At 42.8% G+C, this 14,205-nt stretch overlaps 1 protein-coding gene across 1 annotated transcript in view; it reads left to right on the forward strand.

Annotated features, from left to right (window-relative positions):
• Window positions 1-14,205, forward strand: part of EVPL (envoplakin) — a 41,563-nt gene that overhangs the window by 7,912 nt on the left and 19,446 nt on the right. The window contains exons 5-9 of the mRNA XM_027872852.1: window positions 8,177-8,302; window positions 9,066-9,104; window positions 9,582-9,743; window positions 10,444-10,551; window positions 13,436-13,531. Of these exons, the coding sequence (XP_027728653.1) occupies window positions 8,177-8,302; window positions 9,066-9,104; window positions 9,582-9,743; window positions 10,444-10,551; window positions 13,436-13,531 (531 nt within the window). The remainder of the gene's footprint in view (window positions 1-8,176; window positions 8,303-9,065; window positions 9,105-9,581; window positions 9,744-10,443; window positions 10,552-13,435; window positions 13,532-14,205) is intronic.

Here is a 14,205-nt window from a genome sequence, read left to right on the forward strand (position 1 = left end):
AAGGGCTGTCCTTCTCCTCTCCTCCAGAGCCCTAACGCCCTGAGGCCTGAGCACTCAGCTTCTAAGATGCTCTGCCTTCCTGTTTTCTCTGTATCTGCAGTGTGCCCTGGGCATGCAGGAAACTAGGAGATGTGGTATATAAAATGCTGGACTTAGAGTCAAGAAGAGCTTCATTCAAATCCTACCTCAGATATTTACTTTGTGACCCTGGGCAAGTCATTTAACCTATTTGCTTCAGTTTCTTCCTCTGTAAAATATGGGTAACAAAGCACCTGCTTTGTGTGAATCAAATGAAATAATATGTGTAGAGTGTTTTACCAATTGTAAAGTGCTTTAGAAATGGTAGTTACTGTTAGGAATCATACACTGTATCCATCACCAGGACACAGTTTTTTGTTTTTTTTGACTAGACGATGGGGTTACATGACTTGCCCAGGGTCACACAGCTAGTAGGTGTTATGTGTCTGAGGCCAAATTTGAACTCAGGTCCTCCTGAATCCAGGGCCGGTGCTCTATCTACTGTGCCACCTAGCTGCTCCTCAGGACACAATCTTTTGCAGAGTATTTATTGAGCACCTACTTTTCAATAGTTTAACAAACATTTATTAATCACCTACTATATGCCAGGCACTATGCTGTTAGCTCTGGATACAGACAAAAAATGAAACATTCCCTGCCCTCAAGGAGCTTACATTCTAAAGGGAGGAAAGGGATGGATGGGATAAAACACATATACAAATAAGCCTAATACAAAGTAAATTGAGGAATAAAAGAACACTGACAATTAAGGGTAAATCAAGGAAGACTTCACAGAGGAGGTGACCTTTTTTGTTCAGTCGTTTCAGTTGTGTCTGGCTCTCTGTGACCCCATTTGGGGTTTTCTTGGCAAAGATACTAGAGTGGTTAGACTTTTCCTCCTCCAGTTCATTTTACAGATGAGGAAACTGAGGCAATCATGGTTAAGTGACTCACCCAGGGTCACACAACTAGTAAGTATCTGGGGTCAAATTATGAATCAGGAAGGTGAGTCTTCCAGACTCCAGGTCTGGAGTTCTATCCTCTGTACCACCCAGCTGCCCCAGTGGCTTTTAAGGAAGCTAAAGATTCTAAGAGGCAGCAGTCAGGGTGGAGTGCACTACTGCCATGAAGGACAGCCTGTGTGGCACAGGGATGGGATTGAGAGCGCCATGTTCAGGAACCAGCTACGGGACCTGTTAGGCTGGCTCATGCAGGAATGTGACGGATTGTTAAATTTTCAATTTGAATATTGACACCTAGAAATCAGCTAGACTTAAGAAAGCAATGGAGAAAATGTTAACAATACAGATTAAATTTAAAAGTATGTTGTGGGTATTGTTGTTTGCGTGTTTGTTTTTCCCAGGGAGCTAGTTGTTAAACATTTACTAGCAATCATATCATGTTCATAAAGTAATGTGAAGGCTGAAAGGTTGAAAAGGAAGGTAGTCTTGACAGAGAGGTGAAGAGTACTTTGGGAAATGGCCGGCGTATAGATTCGTCTTGCTTAACTAGGCTTATTGATAACAAGGTAGTTTTTTTTTTTAATTTGGCAGAGGAAATGGAATGAAAAAGAAGGGGTAATGAAAGTGAAACAGGGAAAAAAAGAATGATAAGAATATTATTGAAGCACTTTTTAAAGTGCACTGAACAGAACAGAAGGAAGTTTTTATCATTTTTTAAAATAATATTTTATTTTTCCCCAGTTACGCATAAAGAATTTTTAACATTCATTTTAAAAAATCTTTTGAGTTCCAAATTTTCTCTCTTCCTCACTCACCTCCCCCCTCCCTAAGAAAGTAAATAATTTGATATAGGATATACGTAATCAACCAAAACATATTACCATATTAGTCATGTTGTGAAAGAGGACAAACCCAAAGGGGGGAAAAAAAACGGGAAAAAGTACAGAAAGTGAAAAATAGTATGCTTTGATCTGCAGTCAGCCTCCATCAGTTCTTTCTCTGGGGAGGGATAGCATTTTTCATAATGAGTCCTTTGGAATTATCTTAGATTTTTGTATTGCTGAGGATAACTAACTCATTCATAGTTGATCATCATACAATATTGCTATGACTGTGTACAGTATTCCACTGGTTCTCCTCCCTTCACTTTGCATCAGTTCATATAAGTCAGAAAGACATTTAAAGGAAACACAGATAAACGAGATAGTTTTGGAACTAACATGCTAAATGTATACACAAGCCATACACAATGGAGATTCACAGTTTTATGTACAATCCTCTTTTTCTATTCTTTGTATATGCACATGCTGATATTTTTAGTGTTCATAAAGTTCAAAATAACAACAAAAAACCTTAAATGTATTTTTAAAATCTATTTTAATAATAATAATTTAATAATAAAATAATATTGTTTTATATTATTTATATATAATATTTTATTATGATAAAAATAAAATAGTAATTTAAATACATTTAAATACATTTTTAAAAATGTAAGTAGGAGCCAAACTATAGGAGACTGGGTGGAAGATAGGGCAGAAATGAAGGGCAGAGAAGTTTCTATTTTATCCTAATGGCGATGGCCAGTTGAACAATTTTTTTTTTCTAGCAGAGGAGTGATGTGGTCAGAAATGTGCTTTCAGAAGATCAGTTTGGCCGTTGTGTGGACAATAGATTGGAAAGAGGAGGAACAGTTAGGAAGAGTGATTAGGAGGGTATTACAGTAGTCCAGATTTGAATGACAAGGGCTTGAATTAGAATGGGGCCATAGGAAAGGAAAGAAAGGTAAACATACATTAGAATAGACAAGACTTTGTAACTTATCAGATATAGGGGAGAGAGGAGAGGGAAAGGTGAAAGATAACTACAAGTTTATGAGTTGGATGTTGGAAACCTCAGCAAAAATACAGACAGTGAAGAGGCAAGTTCGATAAAGGATATGCTGATTTTCAATATGGAATATCCAGGGCAGCTACGTGGCAAAGTGAATAGAGTGCTGGGCTTGGAGTCAGGAAGACTCATGATCCTGAATTCAAATGTGGCCTCAGACACTTAACTGCCTGTGTGACCCTGGGTAAGTCATTTATCCCTGTTTGCCTCAGTTTCCTCGCCTGTAAAATGAGCTGGAGAAGGAAAGGGCAAATCACTCCAGTACCTTTGCCAAGAAAACCCCAAATGGGGTCACAATGAGGGTCACTACTGAAACGACTAAACAAAAAAGGCCACCTCCACTGTGAAGTCTTCCTTGATTCACCCCTGGTCACGAAGATTTGGACACGAGTGAAACATCTCAACAACAATGAAATATCCAAGAGGTGTCCATCTGGTAAATTGATAATACAAAACTGGAGTTAAGGAGAGCAATTAGGGCTGGATATATAGATTTGGGAGTGGCTGACATAATAATTCATTAATTAAACCCAGAGGAGCAGGTGAGATCATTGAGAGAGTATAGTAAGAAAAGAAAAGATGGTTTAGGTCAGAGCCTGGGGAGACACAGTCATACTAATAGAGGTCAAGAAGGATGAGCGTGAGAAAAGGCAGTCAGGTTTAGCAGTTAAAAGATCGTTGGTAGCCTCAGAGCTCATAGTTTCAGGACAGTGGGAGCGGATCTACAGCTGGACTGAAATGAGTTCAGAAATGAGTGTGTTGTGAGGATGGCGGTAATGTGAGAATTTATCTTGTATAAATACCATGCATATTTGTGGAAAAGAACTTTGTTTTTCTTTCGTTTTTCCAGTGGGGGGAGAGGCAAGTAAGAAATTAAGGGGAAATATGTGTAGGGGATGGAGAAGAAAAGGAGAGGAGATAAATAAATAGATTAAAAAAAATACAGCAGAGAACAAAAGAAAACCTGCAAGAAAGCAAAGAAAAGCTGGGCAGCTTTGAAAACAATGTGCGGTATTTATTATATAGGTTTTCTTGAAATGGAAATTTATTGTTTTATTGAATCCTCTCTTATGCTATGTACACGGCAATGTTTTTTTTTTTTCTTTTCTCATTTTGTGTTTAAGTTTTAAATCTATACAAAAACAGAGAGGAGAAGAGAGGAAAGGAGAAGAGAGAGAAGGGGAAGAGAGAGAAGGAGAAAAGGGGAAGACAAAAGGACAGGACAGGAGAAGAGAGGAGGAGAGGAGAGGAGTTCTAGAAGGGGAAGGAAGGAATCTTTTTTTCTTTAAATGCAAAGAAGAGAACAGAAGAAAAGGCAGAAAGAAGTACAGACAAGCAGGGCAGCCCTGAAGGCTGAATTTATTATACATTTACAAAGAAAAACAAACTCTACAATCTGTAGTAATTTGAAATCATGCTGTTGTTGTTCAATCATGTCCAGCTCTTTGTGACCCCATGGACCATATCATGCCAATACTGGCCATGGGATTTTCTTGGTGAAGACACTAGAGTGCTTTGCCATTTCCTTCTCCAGTGGATTAAGGCAAACAGGGTTAAGTAAATTTGCCCAGATTTACAAGCTAGTAAGTGTCTAAGTGCAGATTTGAACTCAGGTCTTCTTGGCCCTAGGTCCAGTCCTCTATCCGCTGGGCCACCTAACTGTCTGTGGGTTTCATGTACCATCTTTCTTAGTTTAGACCAGGCGTGGGAAACCTGTGACCTTGAGGCACATATGGCCCTCTAGGTCCTCAAGTGTGGCCAATCCAAACTTGGATTTAATCAAAGGGCCACACTTGAGGACCTAGAGGGCCACATATGGCCTCAAGGCCTCAGGTTCCCCCCCCAGGTCTAGACAATTAACAAAACAATAAATCAAGATCTGATCTGTAGTGTTTGCCAATTTCCAAGGTATAAATGCTCACACTGAAAATTTAGCAATCGGCTCTTGGAATTGGATGGAGCTAACTCCAGAACTCCTTGGGTGTAGTAGATGAAGTAAATGGGCAGTGGGCTGGTTTCGAACTCCATACCTACTCCAAGCACATTGTCTATTGGGCTGTAGAAGTGAGACATGGAAAGATTCACTCTTTAGGTGATAGAATCATAAATATGCAGCTAGAAGGGGCCTTAGAACCTGTTGAGCTCAACCCCCATTTTACAAATGAGGAAACTGAGGCACAGAGCAGTTAAATAACTTATCCAGAGTCATGCTGCTAGTAAGTGTTTAAATATAGGATTAGAACCCAGGTTTTCCTGACTCCAAGTCCAGTGCTCAACCCACTATATACTGCTGCCCCCAATGAATGCAATAAATGCTTGTATATAGGTCTTGTTCAAATTTGCAGTTTAATTGATTGTTCTATTAACTCCTTCATAGCTTTTGTAATACTCAGCTATTTTAATTCTTCTCTCATTCCTCTGACCCTTCTTTCTAGATTTCCTCCGTTGGCTCCTTTTCCTACCCTCTAACCCTAATTTTGGGTAATTCCCAAGGTTTTTATTCATTCACAGGGGCCATCTCCAGTCGTCCTCATTTATATCTTGCCACTGGACCCAGATGGCTCCAGAGGAGAGACTGAGGCTGGTGACTTTGCACAGCCCTCCCTCCCTTAAATCTAATTCACTTGCAAGTCATGGCATCACCTTTCTGATTCCATGGTCCTCTTCCAGAAGGAAGGACAAACAACAATAACAATATTCATTCACATTCTGTGGTCAGTCAATATAGTCAATAAATATTTGTTAAGTGCCCATTATGCACCAGGTACTGTGCTAAGCACTGGGGATACAAAAAGAATCAAAAGACAGCCCCTGCCCTTAAGGAGCTTGTGATCTAATGTTGCTTGGGGAATCTCATCCAATTAATTATCATTTACATGTGAATGACTTAGAAGTTGCTATGTGGTTCAGTGAATGACTCTCTGGATATGGAGTTTGAATTATTGATATTTTAAAATTGGACGTATTCTTTGCCACCATTGTGGCTGAAATCAGCTGTCCTTGGCATTGTTCCGTGTTTGTTTATTTGGGCTTTTTTGCTAGGCAGTGGGGTTCAGTGACTTGCCCAAGGTCACACAGCTATGGATATGGAGTCTGAAAGAACCAAATTCAGGTCCTGTATTTGTTGTTGTTTAGTTTCAGTAACATCTGACTCTTTGTGACCCCATTTGGGGTTTTCTTGGCAAAGATATCAGAGTAGTTTGCCATTTCCTTCTCCAGCTCATTTTACAGGTGAGGAAACTGAGGCAAACAGGGTTAAGTGACTGGCCTGTCACTCAGACACTTACTAGCTGTGTGATTCTGGATAAGTCACTTAACCCTGTTTGCCTCAGTTTCCTCATGAAAGGAAAAAGAGGCTGGACCCTGAATTGGGAGAACTGGAAGAATAGAGGGTTAAAGTGAGGTCAAATAGGTTGAGGAGGCACAAGGCAGAGGGGAGAAATGGAAGGCCCATAGAGTATAAGGAGAAAAAGGAAATTTCAGAGTTCAGAATCATGGAGGGAACATAGTTATAAGTAATGGTGAGATCTATGGTATAATTGTCCTTGTTGGTGAATGAGAGGCAGTGAAGATGTGATGATGGAAGTCAAGGAGGCTGATGAACTGGGATGACAAGATGCATGTATATTGAAGTCTTCAAGCATGAAGGGAGGAATTGGGGTGGAGAGAAAGACTGAACTCCTTGAAAAAGGAGAAGACTGTGGATCATAGCAGCTAAGACTTGGCGTGGATGACGTAGATGGACGAAGTGAACCATTAGGAAGTACCTGCAGAGGGATGGGGCAGAGAGAGAATCTGGAATTGACAGTAGGGAATGCCAACTCCTTCTCCTGGGCCATTTTGTGCCTAGCAAAAAGTTAGCCCCGGAGAAGGTGACCAAGGATGCCGGATTCCTGAAAGCCAGATTTCTGTGAGCACAAGGAAAGAGTGTCCAAAAAGTAGGACAGACAAGGAAAGGGATTGAAGGTAAGTCAGGTTGAGATGAATTGAGATAAGAATACAGGAAATACAGGAAATTAAAGTGGTATAATGGACTTGGAATCGGGAAAACAGGTTCAAACCCTGCCTTAGACATGTACAAGGTGTAGCAAATGACTTAACCGTTCTGTGCCTCAATTTCCTCATCTATAAAACAAAGGGTTTGGACTCACAGGTCTCTAATGTCCCTTCCAACCCTAAATCTATGCTCCTATGACCCCATGAGGCATAGCAGGGGAAGGAAGTCCTTGCCTTAGGAGAAAGGGCCTAGGGGAGCGGGAGCTATAAATTTGCTAGCCATAGAACTGGGTAAACGCCAGTTGTTGGGTTCCACATTTCCAGGCCCCAGCATTCTGTAATACTACTATTACTACTACTACTACTACTACTACTACTATAATAATAACTCACAATTTAAATAGAGTTTAAAGGTTTACAAAACACTTGTCCACAATAGCCCCGTGAGGTAGGAAGTACAAATATCGTTATTTCCACTTTTATGGAGGTTCAGCTAAGCACCTGACAAATATTATCTCATTTTATGGGAGTTGGTGACTCATTGGATGTGGGTGAAGAAAAGATGGTCAAAAGGTTTGGATTTGAATTCTGACTTTACTACCTCCTACTTATGGGACCAGGTCATTTAATAACTATGGGAGTCAGTTTCCACCCCTGTAAAACAGACTAGATCATCTCTAGGTTCCTTCCAGCTCTTGGCCAACAATCCAAGCCTTCATGCCTGGTTGATGGGGAGAAGGCTGGTGCCTTTGACAGAGATGGGAGACAGCCCTGCTGTAGATAAAAACCCGGCTTATCTTCCCAACGACCAAATGCAGCTAGTTTTTTCTCCAAGCCACGTTGCCAGATTGTTTTTTTTTTTTTTCTTCCTGCAGCATTGTAGATAGCTGGGATAGCCACATTTCCTTTTGACAGTAGGGAATGCCAACTCCTTCTCCTGGCCCATTTTGTGTCTAGCAAAAGTTAGCCCCAGAGAAGGTGACCAAGGATGCAGTGGATTCCTGAGAGCCAGATTTCTGTGAGCACAAGGAAAGAGTGTCCAAAAAGTAGGACAGACAAGGAAAGGGATCGAAGGTAAGTTAGGTTGAGTCTAGCCATTTCCCTTTTGTCATCCTCAAGTGAGTGATGGTAATAGAAATCGAAGAGAGGAGAGATGTGAATTTCAGATGCTGTGAGTATCTAAAATCCGAGAGCCCTTCCACCCCGAATTGGGAGAGAGGAGCTAGGGAGCCCCGGCTAGCAGGGACCTGACAGCTAGCTCTTCCCTGGGCGGGCCCCGTCTGACTGCTGGCCCCTGCTTCTGTCTCTAGAAGCAGATCTGTGAGGGGCAGTATGGCTCAGGCATGCCGGAACTGGAGCAGCAAATCGCCGAGCACAACATCCTGCAAAGGGAGATCGAAGCTTATGGACAGCAGCTTCGCTGTTTCAGCGGTCCGGTGGGTGAGCCCGTCTTCCCAGAGCGCTCCCTCCAACTGTATGGTGCAGCCTTCAGGGTCTCATTCCATCTCCCCATGCATCCATCATTCACCTGCCCCGCCCATGATGTAACCCAGCTTAACTGAGGCATTCTATGACGTCTGAAAGCCTGGTCCCTTCCTCCACCTATTCAGAGATGACCTGAAGCAGCACGGTGTAGCAAATGGGGAACAAAGACCATGGGTTCACATCCCATCTCAAGTAATTATGAGCTGTGTGACCCTGGGCAAGTCACTTCACCTCTAGGTGCTTCAGTTCCTTCATCTGTAAAATGAGGGGGTTGAACTTGATGGCCTTTAAGGCCCTTTTAGTCTCTAGCTCTATGATTGTGCATCCTCTGGATATCAGGCATCTTTTTTTTTTTTTTAAGGTGATTGAGGTTAAGTGACTTGCCTAGGGTCACATAGCTAGTAAGTGTCAAGTGTATGAGGTCAGATTTGAACTCAAGTCCTCCTGACTCCGTGGCCACTGCGCCACCTAGCTGGCCCCACCAGGCATCTTTGAGATCTCACATGTTAAAGTTCTAGAAAACTGGGAGGCATCTTCTTGAGATGTTTCATGTGGGTAAGAACAGGAGATCCTAGGTTGGGGAATACTTTTCAGATAGATCAGGGCACTGAGAGACCCCAAACAGATAAAACCCCTGCTCCCTATCCCTACTGCCCCAGGGCGAGCTTCTCAATAATTTCCTTTTTATCTCTTTCTTCACCCTGCTAACCTTAGGATGCTGCAGCCATCAAGAACCAATACCGAGATCTGCTGGTGAGACAGGGATACTGTCTGGTGGAGGAACAGAGCGAGGGCTATTGGGGACGGAAGGGACAGCTCTGGTGGCAGGGATCACTTTTTATTTTTTTTTGGCTAGGCATTGGGGTTAAGTGACTTGCCCGGAGTCACACAGCTAGGAAGTATTCTGTGTCTGAGGTCAGATTTGAACTCAGGTCCTCCTGACTCCAGGGCCAGTGCTCTATCCACTGTGCCACCTAGCTGCCCCAGGGATCACTCTTGAGATCGGTGGTAGGAACAAGGGACTGAGCTGGGTTGGACAACAGGCAACTGGCAGCAGGGAGTAGAGGGCAGAGTTGTACCTGTAATCAAAATAGGATTGTGGGGTAATAGATCAATGTGGGCCCCAAGCTTGACAATGTTTTTTAAGTGTTTCTGTCTCTCTCTATGTGTCTATCTATTTGAATCTCCATTTGTTGTCCTCGATGGGGGCTTCTTTATTCCTGAGCACAGAAGGCAGCCACATGGCGCGGGCAGAGCCTAGGCAGCCTCTACACCCACCTGCAGAACTGTACCCGGCAGCTCAACACCCTGGCCGAACAGCAGCGTCGCATCCTTCAGCAGGACTGGAGTGACAACATGGCAGATCCCCTTGGGGTGCGCCAGGAGTACGAGGTCAGGCACAAGCCACAACCAGCCATTTTTACCCCTAGGGATTTATTTTTTACAAAACTTGCTTGGGATAAGCCACACCAGAGGGGATCTCAATTCATTTGGGGTAGAGGGAGAGCTATCCCCAAGGATCCCATGTACCTTCAAGTACCCAGGATACCATGAAGTAGTGGCCTCCTTGGCAGGGTGGGAGATTGGGGATGGGCTAGAGAAGAGCTTACCTGGAGCTTTAGAAGAGGAAGCTGCCATCTGGTAGTTTTCCATTCTAAGTAAGTATCTTTCTAATTCAGTTCTATTGATCAATCTCAGTATATTTATTAATCACTTACTAGGTGCCAAGCACTATCTTAGGTGTTAGGCATACAAAAACAAAACAATTCCTGTCCTCAGGGAGCTTACTATGCTCAGATCAGTTGTTTCTATGCTGCTGAAAGGACCAAAAATATTCTTAGCATCCTTCAGATTTTAAAGCTCTAGGACAGAGCTTCAGGCAGCCCACCCTAGTTATGATTATAGGTCAGGGACTTCCCTGCTCGTGACTGGATTTGGGAAAGTTGGAGGATGCAGTTAGAGACAGAGATAGGTAGAGGACACAGGGTTGTAGGGCAGTGTTCCACTTCTCTATCTTAGGGGATTCAGCCCTGACCTCAACGGGTGACTCTCCCTCCCTCTTTCCCCTCATCTACCCTTGTCTGCCCGCCAGCACTTCAAAAGCCAGGAGCTGTTGATCCAGGAGCAGTGTATAAACCAGCTGGAGGATGATGGGGAGCGCATGGTCGAGCTCAAGCACCCAGCTGTGGGACCCATCCAGGTAGGAAGCACATCTCATGGACCCCAAGGACAGGCTACCATCCTTTTATCCCTTACCTCTTCATCTCCAAGTTCCCAGTGGGGCCCTCGGGATGTGGGCTTAGTGTTAGAGACTCACCGAGGGTCCCCAAAGAGGCCCAAGAAGAACCCCATTATAGAAGGAGAAGTTGGAGGAATAGATATATGGGTGAATGAGTAAATGAGAGACATAGATCAACAGATTAAGTGGGACAGGGAAATTCAACAGGCATTTAATAAACACCTACTATGTGCAAAGTGCTATGTTAGGAGACACAAAAGAGAAAATAAAACTAGGTCTCTGACCTTAAGTTTAAAATCAATCAATGAGGTTAAATAAATAAATAATCGATTAAGTAAACTACAAATAAATTTATCAGTTAAATAATCAATAAATCAACTTATTAAGCCCTTACAATGTGCGTGGTTAAGTAGTGGGAATATTTCTGTGTGTGTGTGTATTTTTGTCTGTATATGTGTGTGTGTATGTATATATATATATACATATATACACAGACAAACATACACATGTGTGTATATACACAAACATATACATACACAAATACATATATAATATATATGTATATTTGTGGGGATGTTTGAAAGGCAAAATAGCCCTTGCCCTGAAGGAACTCACAGTCTGAAGGGGGAAACAACAATCTAGCCTAGGAGAAAAAAATGTGAATATTGTTACTGTTCAGCCATTTTTTCAGTCACGTCCAACTCTTCCTGACCCTACCTGGGGTTTTCTTGGCAAAGATATTCAAGGGACTTGCCGTTTCTTTCTCCAGCTTACTTTACAGATGAGGAAACTGAGGCAAACAGGGTGAAATGACTTGCCCAGAGTCACACAACTAGGAAATGTCTGAGGCCAGACCTGAACTCAAGCAGATGAGTCTTCCTGACTCTAGGCCTGGCACTCTGTGCACTATGACACCGTCTGGCTGCCCTGCAAATGTGAACATAAATCAGTATTAAGGAAATAGGAAGAACATGATAGCTGCATTTTTGTAGACCCTTTACCCAAAGAGTAAGAGTAGAGATGAGAAGGATGCCTGCAGGATAAGATGGCAGTCATCAAGGTGTTCTGATCCAAGGATTGCTGGTGGTGTAACTCCAGGGGCTGTCTTGGTGTGGGAGCTGCGTCATCCCAGTAGTAATGGCTCAGATGTAGAAAGAGTGTCTCCACACACCCTTGTGGTTGTGATCTCTCTCCTTTGCTGCCAAGGTCTTCTGGCCCTTGACTACACTTCATCATGATTTCCCACTTCTCCTCTCTCTTGTAAGCATCCATCCTTCAGTATGAAAGGGGTTGTTGTTGTTGTTCAATTGATTTGGTCGTGTCTGACTCTTCGTGACCCCATTTGGGGTTTTCTTGGCAAACATTTTGGAGTGGTTTGATGTTCCCTTCTCCAGCTCATTTTACAGATGAAGAAACTGAGGCAAACAGGGATAAGTGACTTGCCCAGGGTCACTCAGCTAGTGTCTGAGGCCAGATTTGAATTCAGGTCCTCCTGACCCCAAGCCTAGTGCTCTATCCACTTTGCCCCCTAGGTGTTCCTGAAAGGGGAGGGGGATCATATTTTTCCAGAGCAGTCATAACTCTCCAAGGGTCCTTGGATCAGAATACTCTGGTGATTTCCATCCCACCCTGAAGCCCTAGGTGAAGGGAGCTACACAGGTGTAGAGTACTATGTGAGGACTTAGGAGGCAGAAATTCCTTCCAGCTGGAGGCAGGGGTTTGGAGACACCTTCATGGAGGTGGCCTTTGATCCAACACAGAATCACAGAATGTGAGGGTGATAAGGGACCTCAGTGGGTATCTATTCCTATCCATGCACAAAGGAAGCCCCATTATAACACACCTGGTAAGTGGTCGTGGAGTCTCTGTGCAAAGACCTCCAGGGAAGGGGACCCCACCACCTCTTGAGAAAGCTCTAATGCTTAGGAAGTTCGTCTTGATCTCAAGCCTAAATTCACTTCTTCCCACCTTCCACCCATCTGGACGTTGAAAGATAGAGTAAGGTATCAATGGATGGGGATGGAGATGAAGAGTATTCCAAAAATGAAGAACAGCACAAGCAAAAACATATAGGAAGGAAAGCATGGAGTGCATTTCATGGGCATGAAGAATCCATGGTACTCTTAGCTAGAGCAGAGGGAAATGAAGGGGAATGTTCCAATATAATACTGCAAGGGTACATTGAAGCTACATCGTAAGGGATCTTGAATTCCAGCTGAAAGAATTTGGGCTATATTTGGTAAATATGTAGAAAGGGCAGATAGTCAGACAAAGGCAGAAGTAGAAAAGGGATACAGTAAGATCTAGGGGTTCTGCTGAGGTCCATGGACCTCCAAGGGGCCTACGGACAGAGTTCAGAAAATATCGCATCTTTATTTTCACTCACCTCTAACTGAAATTTAGCATTTCCTTCAATTACTTAGAGCCCCTTCTGAAAAGGGGTCTGAAAGTTTGGCACCAGACTGCCAAGAGGGTTCATGATACCAACAAAGCGAGAAAAGGTTAAGAAGCCCTGCTTTACATACTAGTTTCACTTTATTTTTTTTCTTTTAGTCTGTTTCTTCTTTTACAACATAACTAATATGGAAATATGTTTTACATGATTGTACTTGTATAACTGATAGCAAATTTCTTTTTATCTTAGGGAGTGGGGAGGTGAGGGAGGAAGGGAGAATGTTTGGAACTCAAAATTTTTAAATGAATGCTAAAATTTGTCTTTACATGTAATTATAAAAAATAAAATGCTATTTTTAAAAAGTTAAAAAAGAACCCCTGTTTTAAAGGGAGGCAGAGTCAGAGTGGGGGTGCAGCCATGGGGTTCTAAGGCCTCAGTGTGTGTCCCCAGGCTCACCAGGAGGCCCTGAAGACGGAATGGCAGAACTTCTTGAACCTATGCATCTGTCAGGAGAGCCAGCTGCAATGCGTAGAAGACTACCGCAGGGTAAGGACCTCGGTTTGGCTTTGGGAGGGCAGCAAAGAGAGAACACATTTGATCACTGGAAAAAAACAAAAAAACAACAATTAGAAAAAAAAAATTTTGATGAAGCAATTGCGGTTAAGTGACTTGCCCAGAGTCACACAGCTAGTGAGTGTTATGTGTCTGAGACTAGATTTGAACTCAGGAAATCCTGACTCCAGGGCCGGTGCTCCATCCACTGCGCCACCTAGCTGTCCCCCACAATTAGAAATTTTTTTAAAATTTCACTTGTTAATAAAATGGATTTAATGTGAACATGAGGACCATGGAATTTAAAAATTGTTCAAGTGAAAAAAAATTCCAAGTCAAAAACTGGATGACATGAAGTAAAAATAAAACCACAGTTAAGAAGTCATCCAATCAGGGCCCTCAGTTACCACATTTTTTTTTGTTTGCTGCCCTCCCCTCTTAGAGTGGCAGAAGTCACAAGAAAACAAGATGAGGGAGGGAGGTCATTGATTTTTTTAAAAGCAAGTTTCCAGGGAGATACTGTAGCTTAGTGGATAAAGGGCTGACCTTGACAATCAGAAAGTCCTTCATTCAGTTCTTTTTTCTGACGAATATTGATCGTTGGCAAGACAGCCAACCTCTCGGGGCTCCAAACAGAGTAGCCAGTCTGTAGGAATGGAGAGAGCCTC

This window comes from Vombatus ursinus, unplaced genomic scaffold (genome assembly GCF_900497805.2).
Source record: "Vombatus ursinus unplaced genomic scaffold, bare-nosed wombat genome assembly UNPS02014801.1, whole genome shotgun sequence".
NCBI lineage: Eukaryota > Metazoa > Chordata > Mammalia > Diprotodontia > Vombatidae > Vombatus > Vombatus ursinus.